We start from the raw sequence: 22354 nt of genomic DNA, 5'->3' as shown, positions 1-22354 counted from the left end.
ATGTGTATTTGTCTGACAACCAGTTTGCTATCCACCTCACAATATAAGAGTTCACACTTAGGTCTTTGAGTTTGTTGGCAATACTTGCATTGGGAATCTTGTTAAAGACTTTAACCAAATTGAGGTATGCTGTGTATTTAGTTGCCATCCACAGCTTCCACTACCCTTGATGAAGGCAAATTGGTGAGGGTCTACAACAATAAGGTTTTCAATATCTGCATTCACAGAGCCTGATAATATGCATTCCATGGGTTTTCAAACTAGACTGATTATGTTAATGGGTCTGTAATTACTAAAAAGGATGCAGGGCCATCTTTGTGTAACACCATTACAATGGCGATTTTCCAAGCTTCAAGAACATACCAAGTGAATAGAGAGGCTTAGGTTGAAAATGTTTGAGAAAAACTCTTATATGGCACAGAATCTTGTTTGAGTTTCAAAAACGCATTATTTCTCACTGTAGATGTAAGATTTTATATATATATATTTTATATATATATATATATATATATATATATATATATATATATATATATATATATACTGTATTTTACTTACTTATTTGGTTTTGTTTACTTACCAGATGTATTGGATCTGCATTAAATGTTTTCAATCATTGCTGTATTACTATATCATTATATTGCTCTTTGGGCCCAGGTCATAGTTGAAAAGGGTCATTGGACCAATCTACTTAGTTAACAAATCGTATCCTCTCATCCTTTTAGATATCCATAGTGGGACATTTTTTTACTAAAACATATTTTTCAGGATAAACCATACTGTTAGCAACGTTGAAAGCCTTAACCACATATTATTATCAAAATATCCAATGATTGACAAATTGGTTGCTTCTTTTACATATATAAACACACACATTATGCATACATTATATCATCATGCTACAACAAGATTGCCAAGTTTGCTACTGAAGCCTCATATAGGTCCCACCACTGTCTATCTCTTAAGCAACTCAACTGGCTTGAGTTGCCTCATATACTTCGACTCAATCATCTCTCTATAGCCCACAAACTCTATTACCTTCCTGAGAACTCAAGCACTTCAGCACCTAATTCAGCCCTACATTCCCTCTAGAGCCTAAAGATCTGGTAACCAGAACCTCATAACTGTCATCAAACATAAAAAGGAAGCTGGTAAGTCCCTCTTTGCCAACACCATTGCCAAAACCTGGAACACACTACCAAGCCAAATAACTTCTACCACCTCCTTTAGTCAATTCAAAAAACTCCTGAAAACCCACTATCTATGTACTGGCTGTGCTCATGGCACTCACCAGGCTAATCCATACCAAGTGAATTTGTCAGGGTACAGCTATGTATAAACAGTTTCTCCCCTGAAAGCTTCCAAACCGGTATACATTTACCTTACAAAACTTAAAACTCAAAAGAAAAAAAATCCTCTGATTGTCTACTGTAAGAAATGTTAATCACTAGCATGATGTCCTGCTGTGTGTATATATATACTATATGTATGTATGTTTGTTTATTTATTTATTTATATTTGTTGACCGGGAGTGTCCGACTGGACGTAGGTCTATTTTCAGCGGAGACCCGGGGAGAAATGCTCCACAGTTAAAATAAACAGACAGTAGTTACATTGGATTACATAGCGATTAACAATTTACATAGCAATTACTTACAACATATTTACAGATGAAGAACATAGTACATCAGTAGACAACTAGAATCTTTATCTGTGAAGTACATAACAGACATTAACAAATGTTACAAGAAGAAGTTCCTGCTGTATAATAAGTACTGGCTTATGAGAATCTGAGCTTGCTATAATCAAGGTAGTTAGTGGAGTGGAAAGAAAGGTAGTGGTTAGATGGGGAGGGTGATATTAGAGTGGGAGTTGCAAGGGCATAGCCAGCATGTTTTTAGGTGCGCTTTTAGTAAAGTTTTGAAGTGGGTGCATGATGGTAAGGAGGTAATTGTGGGTGGGAGGGAGTTCCATAATTTGGCTATGGTGCAAGAGAATAGTGCTTCACCAGCAGAGTTATTGGCTTTAGTGATCTGCAAGTAATTTTTGTTGCTGGATCTTAGTGGTCTGGTGGTGCGATAGGGTTGGAGTAGATTCTGGAGGGAAGGGACATTTAGTGGATGATTTACTAGTTTGTGGGGAAGTGAGAGTTGATACCATTGAAGGAGGTGAGGGAGTTCAAGCCAGCCCAGTTCAGCAAGTGAGAGACAGTGGTGACTACGGTAGGATGCCCCTGTGGCGAATTTGGCGATTTTGTTGTAGCAGGTCTCTAGCTTGTTTAAATCGCATTGCCTTAGGTTGGTATATATTGGAGAGGCATAAAGTAGGGTGGAGATAAGGTGGGAATTTGCTATTGAAATCTTTGCTGCTTTGGTGAGAAGTTGCTTATTTCTGTATAGCGCTCCTAGTTTATTGTGGACTTTTTTTATGGTCAAGAATATGTGAATGTCAAATTTTAGTTTATTGTCTATTTCCACTCCTAGCAATTTGGTGTGTTCAGTTGGGTATATAGTGGTGTTTACTTTTGCTGTGATGTTAAAGTGACAGTTGTTTTGAGTATGTTTGGTGGGTTGGAAGATGAGTAGTTTAGTTTTGTTTGGGTTGAGTATTAATTGGGCATCGTTTTACCAAGTTTCAACAGAGGAAAAGGCTTCCTGTGTGACTTTTTGTAGTTTGGGTAGGGACTGGGCTGAGCAGATGATGGCTGAGTCATCTGCGTTTTGTATGAGTGTGCCATGTTTGGTGGCAGAGGCTAGATTATTGGTGAAAACAGGGAAGAGTAGGGGTCCAAGGATGGATCCTTGGGGAACCCCTATGGAGACAGGTAGTTGGGGAGATATGTCATTCTGCCATACAACGGATTGTTGGCGGTCAGACAGGTAACTCTGAAACCAGTTGGTGACCAATTGTGAGAAGGATAGGTTATTAAGGACAGAGATAAGTTGTTTGTCTGGGACCATGTCAAATGCTTTAGATAGGTCTAGGAAAGTAGCAGAGGAGAGATAGCCATTGTTTTTATGCTGAAGGATAGTGTTAGTAAAGGAGAGTAAGGCAATGGTGGTGCTATGGTTTGGTCGGAAACCATGCTGAGTATTGGAAAGGAGGTTGTTAGTAAGGAGGTAGTCTGAGACCTGAGAGTGTATGCATCTCTCTAGTATTTTGGAGAGTGGAGAGAGAATAGCTATGGGGCGTTAATTGGTTAGTTCTGTGGAGGGTAATTATATGTGATACTTTCCACAGTGTGGGAACGTAACTTTCTGACAGAGATCGGTTAATCAAGATGGATACTGGGTAGGCCAGAGCATCAGCTGCGATTTGTAGATATTCACTTGGGAGGTTGTCTGCTGCTAATCTGGTGGGCTTAAGTTTAGTTAACAGTTTTTTTTATGTTGGTGGTAGGTACAGGAGAAAAAGAGAAGGCAGTGGGGAGATTACTAGTTGAAGGTGTGGGTTGGAGGGGGGGGGGGTTGTGTTGTTTAGCTAGTGATAGTATGGTTTCTGTGAAGTGTGTGTTAAATGAGGTAGCAATATTTTATGAGGAGTGAGGGATGTTAGGAGGAGGGGTACTGACTTTACCTGGGTGGAGGATGGAGTTTATGGAGGACCAGAATTGTTTGGGGCTGTGTTGAGAGGAGTCTAGGGCAGACTGGTAGTATTGGAATTTGTCCTTTTTTAATTTGTTAATCACCAGCATGTTGTCCTGATGTGTATATATGCCATATGTATGTATGTTCTACTTCTTTTTACTCTCATGTAATGTATTGTAATGTGGAGCTTTTCTCCCAGGGCCTCCGCTGAAAATGGACCTGTGTCCAGTCGGACTTTCCGGGTAAACAAATGTAAAATAAAATAAATAAATATTAAGAGGTATCACTTATATTATCACAGTTGTATAGTATTTAGGGAAAAGTGAATGGTCTTAAAATATCAGGGCATTTTTTTATTCTGCATCCCTATCCTGTAAGTCACAGGTGCCCCAAAACAGGTGACAGCCATCAGGTGTGTAGCCAGAAATGTCTGTTTTGAGGTATGTTAAATTCACCTCAGAGTACAGTGAAAGGAAGAGACAGTACATAAAGTAACAGTGCAAATGATAACCATCCCTTTATTATACAAAGCAGCACCATGTTACGAAATTAGTTTGTAAAGTTACTTAACCAAAAGAAACGTAGCAAACTAATTTCGTACCTGCAAGACAAACACTTGGGGGCTGCCAATTCATTTAGAAGACCCCCATTCATACCTACAAACCAAAGAAAGCAGTGCACATTCTGTACAAAAAAGAGCAGCACGCCCTTCTGTTTGTATACAGAAGTGTAAGAATAGCCTTCCCTCCGTCGTATGTCATTGGCTGAGATCCTAGGGGGGCGGGATCGTGGTTCGGCAGGGGCTGGAATAGAGGCGGCCCTTGTCAGCCATCTTTCAATTGTGTTTGCAGCTAGCAGCTAGGAGATACTGCTCTTACTGAGCTATTACAGAGGGTAAGTTTTATTTTTTATAAATATTGGCTTCTGCTATCGTATAACCAGTCAAGTCTTATATATTCTGTAAGGAAATAGTTTCTAAATAAATTCTCTGTGTTTAACTTCATAGTAAAAAAACTTTTCTGGTGACAAATTGTGAGTAGAAACAGTGCTGTAGTGTGAGTTTCCTCTATGATAGCCGTATTGCTGCTTGCATGGGAAAGAGCTTGTTTCTCTGTTTTTTTTTCTCTTCAATCCCATCTATTTTTTCACTCGATAAAAATTATGTATTTTGTGCTTATTTGTCAAGAAAGGCGCAGTGAGGGTCAAAAATAAGTTGTTGGGCATCTAGTGAATAGTTTGTAGTTGGGTTTTCATTGGGACTATGTGGTTTATTTTGGAGGTGAATTTCCCTCGCTTTCCCCTTCGTCTTGTCTTTTGCTCCCCGGTTGCTGTTAGACTTCACCATCTTGTCTTTTTTCTCTATTCACCGACCATGTTGTGTGTGTCTTCTGTTGCAGTTGCTTGGCATGTTGTAGGTGTGTTTAGTAAACAGTGGGAGCATGCTGTCAGTATTGCCAGTGTATGCCAAAGGTTTTGGGGTGTTTTTTTGCGCTTTATTTTTATCATTTTGTGTATTTTTATTAAATGTGGCTAACTGGACTGTATCCCATCCCCCACATATAAATGGTGAGGGGGGAGGGGTTGTAATCTAACCCGACAGTTGGCAATCTCGGTAACCGACAATTTTCATGTAGATAATGTATGCAAACGGCATGAGTCCGGAGCCGTTACGGAAACCGAGGGTTTTGTTTTGTTGCTATGCAGAACTTTATTTGAGTAGCGTTACTAGTTCTGGAAAGGGAAGTGTTCTTGGTGCCTGTTAATTCCCAAGGGCACTTCACCACAGACATGTTCTTTTAAAGGCTGTTTTTTATTTATTTAATTTCGTTAGGTCTTTATCTAAAGTTTGTAAAACAACTTTTCAGTACTGCTATGTAGTGTTTTTTAAAACGTGTTAGAAATATTCATCTATTATAACTTATTCCCAGTTGTATGGGGGGTGAAATGAGTGCCAAACGGCGTTTGTGGAGTAATTTGAGTGGTAGGGCCGGCTTGGCTTAATAGTAACATGTAATGGGTCAGTTTTTCCTAGGTCAGGTTAGAACCGTTGGGGTTTCCGTTTTACGGCACCGGGGCTGTGACATTGTACGTTTGGGACGCCTAGCGGAGTAAAGTAGATTTTCTTATTTTCCATTTTCTGTCTTGTGTTTTTGTTGGAGTAGATGTGATGTGCTGTAGCCCTGCAGGCGGTTGAAGGGGGGGGGGGGTTCCTGTAATCCATACGTCGGGGGTTCTGCTTGTAGTAAACGGCTTTTATAGTAAATGTCTCCCTGTATTTTAGGTTCTAAAGTTTGAGGAAGTTTGAAGTAACATGGCTCGTACCAAGCAGACGGCTCGTAAATCTACAGGAGGCAAAGCGCCCAGGAAACAGCTCGCAACAAAAGCAGCCCGTAAGAGCGCGCCCTCCACTGGTGGGGTTAAGAAACCTCATCGTTACAGGTAAGTCCTGGACGTATTAACGGATTTAATTTTTGTTGCAGGTAATTTGACATGCGCTGAGTATATTTGAGTCAAGCACTCCATGCAGTGTTTTGGTGCAGCACTTCACATATACGGATTTACTGCAGATCGGTCTGTCGCGGAGGAACACTTTATTGGTCGGGAGGTGAGGAAAATATAATCTGGAGTTTAATCGTGTAGCAATGACGTCACACTTGAGTAAATGCCGCCCCAGGCGACCTCTGTTTGTAGCTGCGCTCCAGCCTCCGCTTGTGGTTATAGGGGAAAGGCTTTTTTTCCTGTTAAGCGAGTGCAGTTCCTTTGTGGGACAGATTGACAGTAGGGTGCAAGTAGAGCTTTGATCGTGGTTGCCGTTAAGTAGCCTGGTGTCTTATTTCCAGCTTTGTTCTGTTTTGAGCACTTAGTGGGCGCTAATTTTGATTTTTATGCTGCTTGATTTACTAAGCGAACAACGTTAATGGGTTTTCTTCAGTGTATTTGTACTGACTTTACGCATGCACTGCGAGAGGAAGGAATTGTTATCTCCGTAGTGCAGACAATCCCATGGAAGTACAAACGTCTTGCTAAATCGAGGTTATTAGCTTGACCGTCCTAGACCTCAAAAATGCTTCGTAATTGTCTGCCTATACTATTCTGCTTCTAAATTTGACGTCGTACATCGTTATACACATTAGCCGGGCATTAAAAGGAGTGTGAAATCTAACCAAGAACAGGATGTATAGAAGTCGGGGCACTTCAATGTGTTGGTGACAGTTGCTTTATTCTGTTTACATATTGTGTGACCGGAGCAGTTAGCTTCGATTGGACAGCGCTGTACCACTTGGCTTTTTATAGCCAGCACCAACTAAACAGTCTGACATTTCCCCCAGCGGAACGTTTTGAATGTTCCACTTCGCTGTTTTCATGAATTGTCGGACTACATATTGTGTTACACTTGGCTGTTGCCGTGCTAAACTTCTTAATGTAGAGTTTGTTTTGAGTCATCCTGTGCCTTAATTGTGTTGAGCCAACAGACAGCATTTTGCATTCTTGCCCCAAGTGAGAATATGGTGTCCTGAATGCTGATGAAGTGGCTAATAGTTTATATTTTAATTCCGGAACAGTTTTCAGATGCTGTAAATGCAGCGAGCAGGCTTGTCTCATTAACCTGCTTAACTTTGTGCAAGATGCTTGGTGTGTGAGTGATGAACACCGGGCAGTAAGGTTACCGTATTAGCGTAGTTTTGACAGTTTGTTGCTGTAGCGTAATGTGTTTTAAGCAGTAGTTTATATAAGTCACGTCAGATAAAAGCCCCGGCAAACAGTTGCGGGTACCAAAAAACAAACAAACTTTTGAAACACAAAAACGGTCACCAAATCAGCGAGCTCCTACCAGCAGCGATTAAAAGGAAATAGTCTTTGCCTTGAGCAACTCTCGTAAACGTACTCACCAATAAAAGCAGAGACGGTAACAAAAAAACCTGAACGTATTTCAAATAACAAATGCGTTTTCGCTGAAGTACAACCACAGCTTCTTCAGCTTCTTTTTTTAAATCTCTGAAGAAGCTGTGGTTGTACTTTTATTTGAAATAAACTTGGCGTTAAGTTTTTTTTCAATGGTTTGTTGTTACTGTCTTTTTTTTATTGGCGAGTGGTACGTTAGAGTTAGACAATCGCAAAGACTATTTTTTTCATGCTGCTGGTAGGGTTTGTGCTATTTGTTTCAAACAGTTGCGGGTGCCAAGCCATCCTCCACTTATAGCTAATGTAAGCATTTCTAAAGAATTGCGTTTCTGCAAGCCAACTTCTATCCCCTCCCTCACTACTTTATGGTAAACCAGCGAAAAATGGTCTTTATTTGGCATTATTTTGCATCTCAAATTACTTTCTAAGCTACTAACATGAACGTCTGATTCTACCACATATTTTTGCACTGTCCTTGAACGTTTGGTTCTCTGGTAACTGAAGATTACATTTGGGCGGTGATCCTTTTACTTTTATGCAAATGCATGCTGATGTTCCCTAAAAGCTTCATGTGTTGGTAGTGACCTAGGCCAATAAATACTGGCATCTTCCTTCTTGCGCACAACTTTGATCTAGTGTTCTCCATTATGTCTTGTGTGCGCAGCATCATACACTAATGTAGTAAGGGGGTAAACATATGCCACAGGGAGTTTAGTATAACAAATATGTTAAGATGGCGATTGGCAGACTGTGTTTTACAATAAAGAAAAAGTGAAAGGAATCTGAGATGGTTGTCCCGTCACTATGGAATTGTTAGATTTAATAACCCAGAATGAAATGTTTTGTTTGCGGAAGTCAGGACTTGCTGCACCTAATGGTTTATTTTGTAGTACATTGAAAAGTAGTATGTGGGCTAGTGGGCTAGTTTTTTCAGCAGGCATTACATACAACACACTGGCTCACATGAAACATTAAACTGAGGTGGCATCTGTCCGTTTGTAGTAGGCAGTTTTGTGCAAGATCCACAGCACATGTCAGAGATTCGCCCATGTGCTGATAAAATTTCCTCTACTAGTGTAAATGCCACCTTGGGTGGTTGCGTTTTATTTTTGAACTGGCATTGATTTGTAAGAAAATACTATGCAGTTTTGCTAGATGGTAAAGTCCAGGTAATTCAGGTACTTTGGTGCATTTCGTCAAGTTTCTTGCAGTACCCATTTTGGTCCACTTGGTGAGTTTGTGTAGCTTTTTAAAATCATTGTCATGTTTTTGTCAGGTTATGTTCTTGGCAGATGTGGACAGTATCCTGATTTTTTTAAACAATTTTTTTTTCATGCTGCTGTAGTCTTTGGCAGGACAGATGGATCTTTGTTCTGTGTAGTTGAAACAAGAATGGTGCTTCTGTGGCTGCACTGTTGCAGACAAATAGAAGCTAGGCTAGAAGCTGCCGATCCTGGCAATATTTTTACTGTTTGCGGGTCTTTGCAAACATTGTTCTAAACAAAATAAGATTAAGGAATAGTGTCTTTAGCATTTAGTCTAGATTTTGATGTGGGAAGAGTCTTTATTTGGAAATCCAATAGTTGGTTAGTAATTTTATTGATGGCAGGCTGTGTTGTATGTGTTGGAAGCTGCCTACATTAGAGTGGTTCATAGTTGGGATGTCGCCTGATTGGTAGTTTCAGTTGCTATATTCACATGCTTCCTAGACCATCTTGCTTGGGGGGGGGGGGGGGTAGGACAGGGTGTCAGCAAAAATACTTGTACGTTTTTGGTTATGGGGAATAACTTTTTCCATAGGCTCATGAGATTTTGAAAAGCGAGGATCTTTGCTTGTGTAGCACATCACTAACACTGCAAAAATAATGGCTGTATTATTCCCATCTGAGAACTGTGGGATGTAGAAGATTGGTATAGGTGAGCAGGGTCCTTGCCAGAGTTGGTGGCCCAGTGAGAGGATAGCTGAACTACCACATGAGCCATAAGCACTGATGCTGAAATGTAAGCTTTGATTTGGAGAGGATAGCTGAACTACCACATGAGCCATAAACACTGATGCTGAAATGTAAGCTTTGATTTGGTGTGTGAGTTAATGTGCCATGACTATTCACACACACTTTTTACCTGTAAAGGTAGGTACAGCCCCCCCCAAGATTAGCTTTGATGGGTGGTGTATCATGAGTGTAAAAGGCTGAAACTACTTCTGGATGTGCCCCTTTTGTTACTGTGCAGGACTGTCTCCTGATATGCATTCTCAAATGCTACTGAATTGGTATACAGTACTATTTAAACTGTTTGCAAAAGTCCCAAGTGTAGTGGTCTTGTAGCCATGTTGAAATTGGCATTTGGAAGTGTTGGGTAGCCTATATACTATACTGGATGGAGTAACTTGTACTTTGCTGGGACTAGTTTCCTTCAGGGCAAGCCTCTTCAAGGTGGTGTGAGATGAGATATTTTAAAGGTCAGTGTAAAATTTGGTTCTGAGTTAAGTTGACAGAAGTCACACCCATTTTGACACCACTTTCATTACAACTCTCATTTTAATTTTAAATCTCCTGTAAATCCACAGTTCATTCTTGTTACAGCTCCCATGATAAACTAAATCTCCTGTAAATCCACAGTTCATTCTTGTTACAGCTCCCATGATAAACTAATCTTTGGATTTGTGTTCTGTCTGGCTTGCATTGGATTGAGAAACTATGTCCTGGCTCATATTTAAAGCTGTCAGTGAAAAGATGGCATCAGTGTGTACTATTTAAATTTTGCACCACACATGCATCTACAGATGTACAAGCCACCCTCAAAAAATAGTGCATTTGTCTAGTGGTACTTGCAAATTGGCACATCAACTAAGCTGAAAAAGGGGCACTTGTCTACTAATGCTCCAACCTTCTGTCACACTTGCTTTCTATGGAATTACCAGCAAATTAGAAAGTCACTACTAGCTAGTATTCAAAACTCAATACAGTAAAACATTATCTGGTTTCCCCTACTGTTTGCCTCACTCAGATGCTTTCTATAGGTAGAAGCCATGTCTCAAAATAAAGTCTTCTAATGTTTCAAAAGTATTGCATTACTGGTGTGCTTTCTAGAGTAGCAGCAGCAGTCTGGGCATAAAATGCCTGAAAGGCTACTCAAGTAAAATGCACAGATTAAGGCTGAAGTAAAATGCACAGATTAAGGCTGAATCAAAACAAAATCCTTGGGCTGTCCCTTTAAAGCCTTAAGCCACAGGATTCTGGTCAGTGTCCTGTGAACAAAATGGTCTCCTTTGAATTGGGTTGTGCTGTTAATGCATCAGTTTTTTTGGCTTCATGTTACAAGTTGTAACTTGGAGTGGAGATGTATGTTGTAAGTAGCTCAGGAAGGGTACTAGCATTTTGACTGGCAGCCTGAAGTTGTTCTCTACTAATTTCTAGTTGGTAGTAGCTGTCCCCTTAAAGTGGTTTGAGGCTATGTGCTTGGTCGTTTTTGTGTGTGTGCACTAAAGCTATCCGCTTAGTAAGCCACAAACCCTCCCAATCCCCAAGAGCATACCACTAGATTCATACTCTTATCTACTCCTTTCTTTGTAGTGATAGTAAGGGACTGAGCTGATGCTGGATGTAAATTGAATTTCTTTTGCATTTGTCAAGTGTGTAACTTTCTAGGCATTGCATTGCCTGTGCATATTTCCATCTCAAGTTCAGTGTTTGCAGCGAGAGCTGGTATAAGTTTGTGATGCCGTGTGTCTTATGTTCACTGGATATTGAAATTGGGTTTAAGTCTTGATGGTCCTAATGCATGGCTTGGATTTGGGTTTGTAGGCTATATAAGTATGTGGATATCCATGCAGAGGTTTGTAGGCTATATAAGTATGTGGATATCCATGCAGACAAGCTGAATAAGACACCAGGAAAAATTGAAATTTAAGGTTGTTTTTTCCCAGGGCTAACACCCCCCCCCCCCCCAACTTTTATATGCCAAGACTACCATTTCCTGGAGTATTCCATATCTGAGGTGTAGAAGCCAATCTGTTTCATTCCTGACGCTTCAAATGGTTATCGAACGACTTGTGTACAGCCTCATTGATGCATTAAGGTAAATACGTGCAGATAGCAAAGTGGAGGGGGTTTCCTGTTTCCAGCTGCATTTCTTGTCAAGAAGGGAAGCTTCTGGCGCTTGGCAATTTCTGCAGGTAATTTTCATAGAACTTTCATCTTTATAATCTGTAGTCCTCACAAATGACTGCCAGTGATGCTTTTGATCTTGTTGACTGGGTTAGTCTGAGCGAAGTCCTTTTTCGGCAAAGGCCCAGGAAGAACTACTCCGCAATTAGTGTAGACAAAACAAATGGTATAATCCAAAAGTGTATAAACCTATTGCAGTGCAGACTCTGTATAAACAGATCATGGGAAGAAACTGTTGTACATCAGGCAAACCAAATCCAGGGTGTCGTTTTGTGCACCAGAGGCTTTATATAAGTATTTATTAGTCTAAATCTGGCCAACTGTTTCTGTACCAAGCTGTCCATAATTATAGATTTCCCATCTAATCAAGATTTTTCGTGAGTACTAATGAGGAGCTTTGGTTATAGATAGGTAGTTTCTCTACAAAACGGATGGCTGCATGGGCCAACCTCAAAGCCTCATTAAGTGCTTGTCAAAAAGTAAACTTTGGCAGACCTGCTAGAGGCTCACCTGCATCTGTCTGGATTAAATAAATGGAATAATTGATGCCTAGCACCCTCTCTTGCAAAGAAAGGGTATGCCAGAGCACTAAAGGGTCACATAAGCCTGCTCCAGAAAACGAGTCTCAAGTTGTGGTATCCTGTGGGCGCTGATGATGGCTGTCAGCTTGTGTAGTGTTCACCTTGGAGTAGAGCCAGGTGGCTGCTGTATTGACTTCCCCAAAATGACATTCTGAGGCTAAAATGTTGCTAATCAGCTGTTTTATGTAACTGCCCTTACTACACACTTGCCTTTTGGAGAGATGGGGAAGCCACCGTTTTTCAAACCTTTGTCTTCAGGTCTTTTAAGAACCTTGTGGGGGGTGGCTTCTGTCAATTGACACATTCCAGAGTGTTTTGGGTCTGCAGGTCACAAACCCTTCCCTCTTGTAAGGAGTTCTCTGCTGGTATGTAATCTGTGTATGAGGTATTGGCTGGGGTTAGTGCTATCCAAGGGGTGTCTTTGATATTTGCCCTCAGTCAGCAGTTTGTGCATATTTGATAAACAAGACCTCTGGTTAACCAAGCCTGAGCTCAGTACTACTTGAGGTGCCTTCCACATCAACTGGGGTGGTCTTTCAGCCAGTTGGCTATTCACTGTTTCCTTCAAATGCACCACCATGTATGGTAGGTTTTGGCCAGGGTGAGGTGCTAAACAGTGACGCACTAACAGCAGTTGGCATGATCCTCTTAAAATGGCTAGTCTTATTTTAAGCCACACCGTTGCAGGTGTGTAATATACATACGCGCACAAACTTCCATTGTCTGTGGTTATTAAATTGAGGCCCTGTCTGAGTTGGCTGTAAGCCTTGTCTAATCTTTCACATCTGAGATCCCCCCCCCCCCCCCACAAAGTACTCTGGCCAAACTCCCACACCCGTTGGTGGTCTCTGAAAAGAGGTCACTAGACAGAGTAATCTGGTTCACAAATGTTTACATTTTAAGTGTTTTAATAGAATGGTTTGATTCCTGACTGCATGCTAGCATTTGAGGTTGGGTTATTGCATTGAGATGTGGTTACTGAGGGGACTTGCACCATGGACCCGAAGGTTGGAATTGCCACAATCCTGTTGGGCTGCTGCCTTGATACTGGTCTTCCCCAGCGCTCATGTGGTTGATATGCCCCATGTGCATGCTTCCCTCAAGCCAGGAAATATGGTCACACCACCCCCTGTAGCTCCATATGTTCTAGCTCTGCCTTTGATAGTCTGGATTATAGTTAAGGTCCTCGTGACTGTTTGGGTCTCTCTGACATTCACTTGACTAGCTTGACTGAAGTCTTGGTACTGCTACTTCCCTACAACACTGCTTGGGGGTGAGAGTAGCTAAACTAAACCACTTGAATATAGAGGTGTCTTAGTAGCGAATCCATCTAAAGAGCTAACTCTAACCATTGTCAGTCTGCCAACCACAGTAGACTTTATACTAGACAGATGGGTAGAATAAAGGCTTGCCCCAGCAACATTTTGGACTGAAGTGTGTAATTTGACCTGAAGTGACTTTCACACACTTGGTGTAGAGAGAAATAGTCAAAACCAGAGTGAGGTTGGACATGTGCTGTTAAGTTGCATTGTATGATTGCTTTGGTGCAGCCAAGTATTGTAAATAGTATGCTTGTAAAGAAAAGGTACTAAAACCCTGAATGTCTGTCTTGTTTTGTCCACCCCCCCCCCTTTTTTTTGCAGGCCAGGTACGGTTGCTCTTAGAGAAATCAGACGTTACCAGAAGTCGACAGAACTTTTGATCCGTAAACTACCTTTCCAGCGTTTGGTTCGTGAGATTGCTCAAGACTTCAAAACAGATCTGCGCTTCCAAAGTGCTGCCATTGGTGCATTGCAGGTAATTTGTCTTAATTCCCACGGGGGGGGGGGGTTCCCACCTAGTAACACTGGTGGTTGGACTTGAGACTTGCAGTAGAGTTCTTTACATTGCCAAAATAAAATGAGAATTTATAACAGTAGTGAAGTAATTGCCCGTATGTGCTACATATTTAGTGCTTGTGTGTACCTGATGCAGTATATTTTCTTCAGTATCTGGGGTATTGGCATGCTTGTCCCCAGCAGAAAAGCCACTTTCCACAACACCCCGGATGGATTTGTAGGTAGCTGTGTAGTTGTAGACTGACTTGGCTAGTATTTGTTTACCAATACCATTCAGGTCTGTGGCCGATGGTGCAGAAGCAGGAACATTACCCTCTTGAAGAATGACACAGGTGGTTAGGCAAAATGAATTGGTGCACAAGTCCCTGTGTGATTACAGCAGAGTGCACCCACAGGCTCTTCTGCAGCTACCTCCTAATGAGACCTCTAGATGTCCTATATTCCAAAGACCATGCTACATGCGGGGTGTTAGTGTCATCTTAAAGCATACATTATGGCAAAATAAGTGTGATATTTGACTTATTCCAGCTAAACGGAAAAATTGAAAATGTATACGGTCTTTGTAGTGTAATTTTCATATTTAAATAGTGCAGCATTCGGGTAATGACTGCTTAGTCTCATATTAAAGCATTCGGCTGTATGATGAAAATCCTGCTGGTAGTATGTCTCCTGCTTGGTTACGGAGATCAAAAGCTGTCTTTAGAACTGAATGCTACTGATGCCAATATTAATCTATCCTGGGTTTTGCCATTTACAGATTTCTAGTAACACTTTGCAGTTCCAGAGTGTTGCTGGAACTGTAGGGTGACTTAGTTTTAGTTTTTTAAAGGCTCAAGCATCGCACATTGGGAGTTAAAGGTGCACGCGCGCACACACACACACACCAGCTTTACTGGAGGAATGAGTTTAGTTTGAATTTGACTGTTCATTGTGTTGGCTCACTTTATTCTCGTGGTTAAAGATGAACTGTTACCAAGTTTTTAATGTCATTTTTACTTGCGTTTCATAACGTATAATACACTGATCTTTTAAGGAAGAGTTTGAATGTTAATTTTTTTTTTTTTTAGGAAGCAAGTGAAGCCTACTTGGTTGGCTTATTTGAAGACACCAACTTGTGTGCTATCCATGCCAAACGTGTCACAATTATGCCAAAAGATATCCAGTTAGCACGTCGTATCCGTGGAGAGCGTGCTTAAAATTGACTGGGGAACTCTCGCATTCCCAAAAATCTTTTCTTCCTGTTACTGGTAGTTATATGAATGTTAGGTATTTTTCCATGGGAACTTAAGGGTACCTTAAGTGTGTGGCAATGATTTGGGGAGGGGGTGGATGGGAGGGGAACAAATCAGGAATTGGCAATTTTCATTTTTCCATTTGTGTGAATTTTTAATGAATGGGGACATAGCATTAATAGTAAAAATATTTCATTGAACAAGTCTCAACAGTTAAATTTATAAATAAACAGGTAAAATTTCTCTGGACAATGCCAGCATCTGGATTTTTTTAAAACAGAAGTTTATCAGTGACAACTAAATGGTGTTTGTAGCATTTTTATCATAGATTCATTCACTATATACTTTTTCTAAGTTGTACATGAAAGTACATGTTTTTAATGTTGTCTGTCTTCTGTGCTATTCCTGTAAAGTTTGCTATTAAAATGTTAAACTTATTTCAGTCAAGTTGTGTTTTTTGAACATTCAGTGAGCTTGGAAAGTGGTATCTTGCCTGTATATTTAGTGTAGGGGTTATGATTTCATAGTTAATGCCCAGGGGGTACCTCTAGCTGTCTATGTGAATTTTTATAGTCTCAAGACCTTTTGGCCCTAGCCCTATGTATTGTTATGGCTGGTTTGTATGCTTGACCAACTCTGCTCACTTGGCTCCTTCATTTATCTGTGCCAAAGGACAGGACCAATCACAAAGTGGCGCTGTCTTATTTGAGGCTGTTGACGATATAAACACTTCAAGACCCCTTTTGGGCATTCAGGGTGGTGACTTTCATAAAACAAAGCCTTTTCATGGCTGTAGTCCAGAATAACTTCAACTTCCAATGAGATCTGGAATATTTGGATCTTCGTGTGTCAGTTATGTGGGCTTGCGACTCCCAGTCACAAGCATGCCTCCCCATCCCATTTTGGTTGGTGGAACTGTCAAGTTGGTATTGTCCTAACGGTGGCATTCCAGACTCAAGTTGCAAAAATTGATTTTCTCGGAATATTAAGCCTGTTAATTTAGCATGCAAGAGTAGAGTATCCCATTTAATTCTTGGTGGCAGGCCATCCCAGCGAAACTTCTGAGGCACTAGACTGTATATTGCATTTTTAGCTTGGTCCCTTTTTTTCAACATTTCAGGGACTTTCCTGTAATGTTTGAACACTAAACAAAGGTGATGGTCTTCCTATGAGATCACTGCTACATTAGCCCCCTGTGATTGCTATGAATAAGCCATTGGAAGCATTAGCACTATGTAGCTAATGTGTAGAGCTACAAATTAAGAACTTTTTTTCATCTTTGAAAGGTTTGCCAGTAAAGGCCAGGTTCCCAATGGAAAAAGTTTACTTGCCTCGATCCATGACACTGCTGGATCTTGCTAAATTAATAGGTTGGTTATAGAGCGTGTCATGCTAGAAAAACTGCACACTAAGGTGTTTATCCCATAGACAGAGGTCTTCCACAAATGTTGGCCCCTTATGTCCCCTTACTTGTCTTGTAAATCTTGCATGTTGTCATTTCTCCTACCGACCATCCAGATCAGCTTTGAAAATGCAAGTCGTTGGTGTTAATCTGGGTAGATATTTTCACTGCTAACCAGTCTATTGGAGTATGCAGTAATGAGGATGCATTTAATGAAGCTAAATTAGGGGTGGGTTGTTGAATCAAGTTCGTACATGCAAAATTTGTTTGACTTGATGGAATGAATAGTCAGTAGTGGTTGAGTGCAAATATTTACAAGTGAAGAAAACTTTGTCTTGTTTTCATGATCCCAAAAATTCATGTCCTTTGTGAAATTCATTGGCTTCAAGTTTGTCCAGTACATTATAGGATTGCATTCTGAATTTTTTTTTTATGGGAAAAACTTTCGAATGATCTGAGTAGTGATGTGCTGCTGTATAGTAATGGCTGGGAAAAGGGGTTTGTACAATATTGCATCTTAAGGTTTTTAGCTGGTTAGTTTAGGGACTTTTGGCTTATGGAATTTGTGGAGTACTCAAAATTGTTGCCGTCTTGCAATTTTTGTGCCAGAACAGAGTTGCATTTATTTTTTTTAAGTGGATTAGAAACATTCTAATTCTTCATAGCTGTCATCTGTAACTTGGTTTAAAGGTCAGTTTGTACATTTGGCACAGGTGGTCTCTGAGCAGTTATTTTTGGATGAGTGATTTTGGTTAATATGTTGGGAGTGGGTTTCCTAGTTCACTTACCTGTCCAAATAACCATAGTTCTGCCCCTTTAGGTAGAATGGAAGAGGTGTTTGGAAAAACCCAATGAATGAAAGGATCTATGGAAATCAAATTTTGAAAGGGCAGTGCTTAACCTAATAACCAAACTAAATCCTACTTAAAAATCAGGTAGTTGATGCTAGTGATCCCACGGTTTGAGTTCAAAACTTAGAACTCTCTAAATTTTAGATGGGAAAGCTAAACATGGTATTAACAGGAGCATGAAGTAAATGATTTATAAATGTGGGGGATTTGGTCTGTGTCATTTAATTACAGTATTAAGGAGGTAGTTTGCTTAAAGCGCAACCTGTGCTGCTGTTTATATAGGAAAAACTAAACCCGTTTAGGATCTATGAACATTCCTAGTGTGTAAGGTTCTTCCTTGTATAGAGAACTAGTTTCTTTAGACTTCTGCTTCAGAAGTATCAAAAAAGTGTTGTAGAAAACTGAGGGAATTTCAGGTTTTTCACTTTTTTTTTGTTCCCCAAGGGATTCTGTGCTTCCTGGCTTTTCTTTTAATGAAAAGAAGTTGAGCAGTCTCAGAATGCAGCTAGGCAAAAGTTTAAAAAGCAGCAGTGAGGCTTCAAAAAGAAAGCAGGACCCCCCCAGTAACTGTACAAATCAGAGTAGTGAGTATGAGGGGGCCTGGTTTCCCACCCTGGCAGTCTCAATCCTTCCAGGGAGTCTCTCCACTTCTCACAGTACTGAATGTGATTCATCTGGGGTAGAAATTGCAAAAGGAAGAGGGGATTCTTCTGGCAGACCAGACTCCCTGTTCTATATCACATGCTGTCTAGGGGAGATGGGAAGATGTTTCTTTTCCCGTCTGCCATCTGTTCAGGGAAGGATTCTTGCTAAATGTTTCTAGTGCAAATGAAAAAGTAAGAGACCAGTACTGGATATTCCTGGTCTAGTTGGTTCTTTCAGCTTTTCCCAGTTAGGGGTCGCCACAGTGACTTGTCCACTCATGATCAGCAGTGGAGTTTTACTGTGTCAGTTGCCAGCCCGGTGCCCAGCCTTCCACAGAAGGTGCACACACCTAGGGCCAATTTAATATCCAATGATTGCAAAATTCGACCGGCAGTCCTTCCTCTGAGTGTATTCCTGTTCATCCAGATTCCAGGTTTTAAAAGATTGGATCACATTAAGTTCTCGTTCAGCCATTGAGCTATACACTTAGTCAGCCTGAACTCTTGCACAGAGAAGTTTGAGAACAAATCATTCCTTTATGCTTAAATGGTATCCAGATTTATTTTGCCTGTCTGTACACCCCTATTTTTACTTTTTGACCCCAAAAAATGAAGTAGCAAAGTTGGCTGTGGACATCTAAGGTACAATCTTGTGGGAGCAAAATCCTGTCAACTTCTGATCTGTTCATTTTTTGTGAAGGTAAGAATAGGCTGCCAGTGTCCAAATGGTTCAGGCCCCCCACCACCACCACAGCAAAACGGTTATGCTGTCCCCATCTCACCTCAGTTCTTGCTGGTTTTGGTTCGGAGCCGATCCTTGGCTCTGACTCTGCCGTATACTATAGCTCAAGAGCTTTTTACTGGCTTGAGGCTAGCTGCTATCCCAACATGCCTAGCAGTAATTACCCAGATCGCTCATACTGGCTCAGGCAAAGTGATTTTTTTTTCCCAAAATTTTTTGCATTGACAGTTTAGTGTGTTCACCCTAGGCTAGTGCTCTTTTTCTTACCTCTCTGCTGCTCCCTTTGTTGTGGCGGTCGACAAATCTTGTTCCCTTGAACCAGTTTGACTGAGGGTTCCCTTTTGTATCAGCCCTGTCTTAAGGGACCTTTTTTCTCCATTTTCCTAGGAGCAGCCGTTTTACATTGTAGGTGCTCCTGGGTTGGGGGAGTCGCCATTTAACATTTGTTAATGTTTTGTTATATTACTATGCTCTGCATATATGATGACCTGTTTTGTGTATTATGCTGGATGTACTGTATTTGTATAACTTGATGCTGGAGCTTTTTCTCCCTGGACCTCTGCTGAAAATGGACCTGGTCCAGTCGGAATTTCCTGGTTAACAAATGTAAAATAAGGCTCTTCCCCTTTTTTCTTTAAAAAAAAAAAAAAAGAAAAAGTTTTAAGTTCTTTTTAGTTGTTGCTGCTGTTTGGGTTTTTCTCTTTGGTATTTACTGCTAGCATTTCCAAATATCCTAGAGTCAAAACCTTAAGGATTGGCACACGAGCTGCCTATTGCTTAGGGGCCATTGGGGTCTGTTCCACAGTCCCTGTTGTAGTCTGTGGCAGACAAGTGTTCTCTCTCTCTCTCTCTCTCTCTCTCTCTCTCTCTCTCTCTCTCTCTCTCTCTCTCTCTCTCTCTCTCTCTCTCTCTCTCTCTCTCTCTCTCTCTCTCTCTCTCTCTCTCTCTCTCCTTCCCCACACTTTGAGATCATGATTTTGGAGAGGGTGGTGATGACGACTATCAAAATACAGGCATTGGCTAAATTGAGCCAAGTCCACAAGGAATTGGCACCAGACAGCCCAACCCGCACCATTACCAATTCCTCTTGATTCCTTTGAGTTTGGAGCTGGAGTGCATGGAAGTTGTGGTGGAATAGTTGGCTCAGATTACTGCACAGATTTCTGTGTATCAAGGGATCTGGGGGCTGATGCTCTCTTGGCTCCGAGGTGGGGGGTGGCATTGGACTCATCTGACCCTGCTCTCCCTCTCGGGGCTTCAGTGCAGGTGAGCTCTGCTCCTACATCAGCCTTGGAACCATCGCCCTCTTTCAGAGGTAATGTCTGGCCATTTTGGGCCAGGGCCACAGTGGTGACTAGGAGCATGCTGTCCTGAGACCGCTCCACCAGTCTCAGTCTGCTCCATTGGCTCCTACTCTTTGGGTGCCTGAGTCTGCCTCTGATTCCCCCCCCCCCCCAAGTGTAGGGAGCCTATGCTCCAGGACACCCCATTGGGCAACCCCACCTCTTCCAAAACCTACCCTGAGCACCCCTCAGAGGAAGTCCCTTGGAAGGGAGAATGCAAGAGGAAACATTTGGACTCCCCTAAATCACTTTAGACACTTTGAGGAAGAGTCCCCATGGTCCCCTTCTGAGGATGTCTCCTTTTCAGACACCCTTGAAATCCTTAAAGGTGTGGCTGGAAATCCCTTGCCCCTTCTAAGGACAAGTCTCTGTACCTGGATGCATTTGGTTCCTGGCCCTCCACCTCTTGGGTTTCTGCCTTTCGATCCTCTACTGGCTTTGAGTCGGGCGTGGAGCTCCCCAGAGACTATGGAACCAGTTCCGAGGAGGCCCAATGAATTCATAACTCCTCCAGCGGATAGGTTTTTCTAAGGGTGTGTGTGTTGATGCTATGGTGGTGGCAGCAGCTAAGAAAGAATTGGCAGAAACTTCTGTCCATCTGCAGAACAGTCTCATGATGGACAGGTATGGGAAGTGTAAGTTTGCTTCAGCTGCCTTTACTTGGGTTGCAATTATTTGTCACTTTATAAACCTACAAAGGGATCTCCTAAAGGAACTAGGAGATGCCCTACAGCTGAAGGAGCTGCGAACAAGGCAGCTTCACAGCTTGTGACATTGACCTCTATAGTTACTCCCCTGTGCAGCTGATCTCTTATGCAGCGAGCAGGGCAGCAGCCACGGGAGTTGCTTTGCATAGACACTCCTGGATGCGCTTTTGTCAATTTGCAGAGCCAACACCCCCCTTTGATGGCTTGTTTCTGTTTGGGCCTCTGGTAAGAGACCAGGTGTGAACGGGATGGCAAAACTCTGCCATGGGGAGTACGTTTCCGTTCCCTCTAGACCTTGGCCCAGGGCTCAAGAGTAGGAAGGTGTGGTTCAGAATATCCCAGTGTTTCACCTGACATGTGGAGACCCCCCCCCCCCATGGGCAGATGGGGAAATAACTAGAGATGCTGATCCTGGGCGGGGGGGTCTGCAAAATCAGGCTGACAGTCTGTGGCAGGCCTTTCCAGCGCTCCTGAAAGGAGGCCCAACTGTCTCTCTGGGTGAATTTGGGGGCAGATTATCCCAGTACCCAAAAGCCTGGCAAACTGTCTCAGAAGTTACATGGGTACTGTCAATATCCAGGGGGTTAATTCCCTTTACCCAAATTCCCTTTACCCAAATTCCCTTTACCCAAATTCCCTTTACCCAAATTCCCTTTACCCAAATTCCCTTTACCCAAATTCCCTTTACCCAAATTCCCTTTACCCAAATTCCCTTTACCCAAATTCCCTTTACCCAAATTCCCTTTACCCAAATCAGCGATCTATCCCAGATGTTCAACCAGTCTTCTGGATCAAGCAAAAAAGGTTGCTAGAAAAAGCCATCCAAGAAGTCCCTGCAGACTAAATCCAATCCAGCACTCAAGGTTCTTTAGTTCCGAAAAAGACAAGGAACTGAAGACTCACTTTGGATCTCGGCAAACTCAACAAATCGGTCAAAACTCTTCCAGATGGTAACACTGCAGTCCATTCTTCCCTTTTGGGGTCAGGACAGTTGGATGTAATTGGACGTGCTCCATTGATCTCCAGGATGTGTACTACCATATAAAAATGAACAGGTGGTCCAGGAGGTACAATTACCTGTTCATAGTTCTTCCTTTGGTCTCGCCACAGCCCCCAATGTGTTCAAATGTATGGCCTTAGTCGTGGCTCATCTGAGGTGTCTAGGATTCAGGGTGTTTCCATATCTAGATGACTGGCTCCTCACTGCCACCACCAAGCATCAACTGATCAAGGCTCTGGATTCTATTCACACCTGTACACTACTACGAATCGCCATAAACTACAAAAAATATTTATTTCCTGTAAGTAGTCTAGTCCAGATACAGATTTGCTGTATCCAGGACTGTTTTTAAGCT

General features: G+C 41.7%; 1 protein-coding gene across 1 annotated transcript; it reads left to right on the top strand.

Moving 5' to 3' along the window:
• The first annotated feature begins 4382 nt into the window (after positions 1-4382).
• LOC122791753 (histone H3.3A) lies at positions 4383-15747 on the top strand. The gene is made up of 4 exons (XM_044059675.1): positions 4383-4481; positions 5869-6026; positions 13884-14037; positions 15146-15747. The coding sequence occupies exons 2-4, from the start codon at positions 5899-5901 to the stop codon at positions 15272-15274; spliced, it is 411 nt and encodes a 136-aa protein (XP_043915610.1). The 5' UTR covers positions 4383-4481; positions 5869-5898; the 3' UTR covers positions 15275-15747.
• Positions 15748-22354: the final 6607 nt, after the last annotated feature.

The sequence above is a fragment of the Protopterus annectens genome, chromosome 1.part2 (assembly GCF_019279795.1).
Source record: "Protopterus annectens isolate FY-2018-M chromosome 1.part2, PAN1.0, whole genome shotgun sequence".
Taxonomy (NCBI): Eukaryota; Metazoa; Chordata; order Ceratodontiformes; family Protopteridae; genus Protopterus; species Protopterus annectens.
Note: the sequence above shows the minus strand (reverse complement) of the source record. Positions and strands in the feature narration are given on the sequence as shown.

Excerpts from the sequence above, each read along its gene's own strand:
- LOC122791753 (XM_044059675.1), top strand. The coding sequence starts at position 5,899 with ATGGCTCGTACCAAGCAGACGGCTCGTAAATCTACAGGAGGCAAAGCG. Across the intron at positions 6,027-13,883 it reads AAGAAACCTCATCGTTACAG|GCCAGGTACGGTTGCTCTTA; the intron begins GTAAGTCCTGGA and ends TTTTTTTTGCAG. Across the intron at positions 14,038-15,145 it reads CTGCCATTGGTGCATTGCAG|GAAGCAAGTGAAGCCTACTT; the intron begins GTAATTTGTCTT and ends TTTTTTTTTTAG.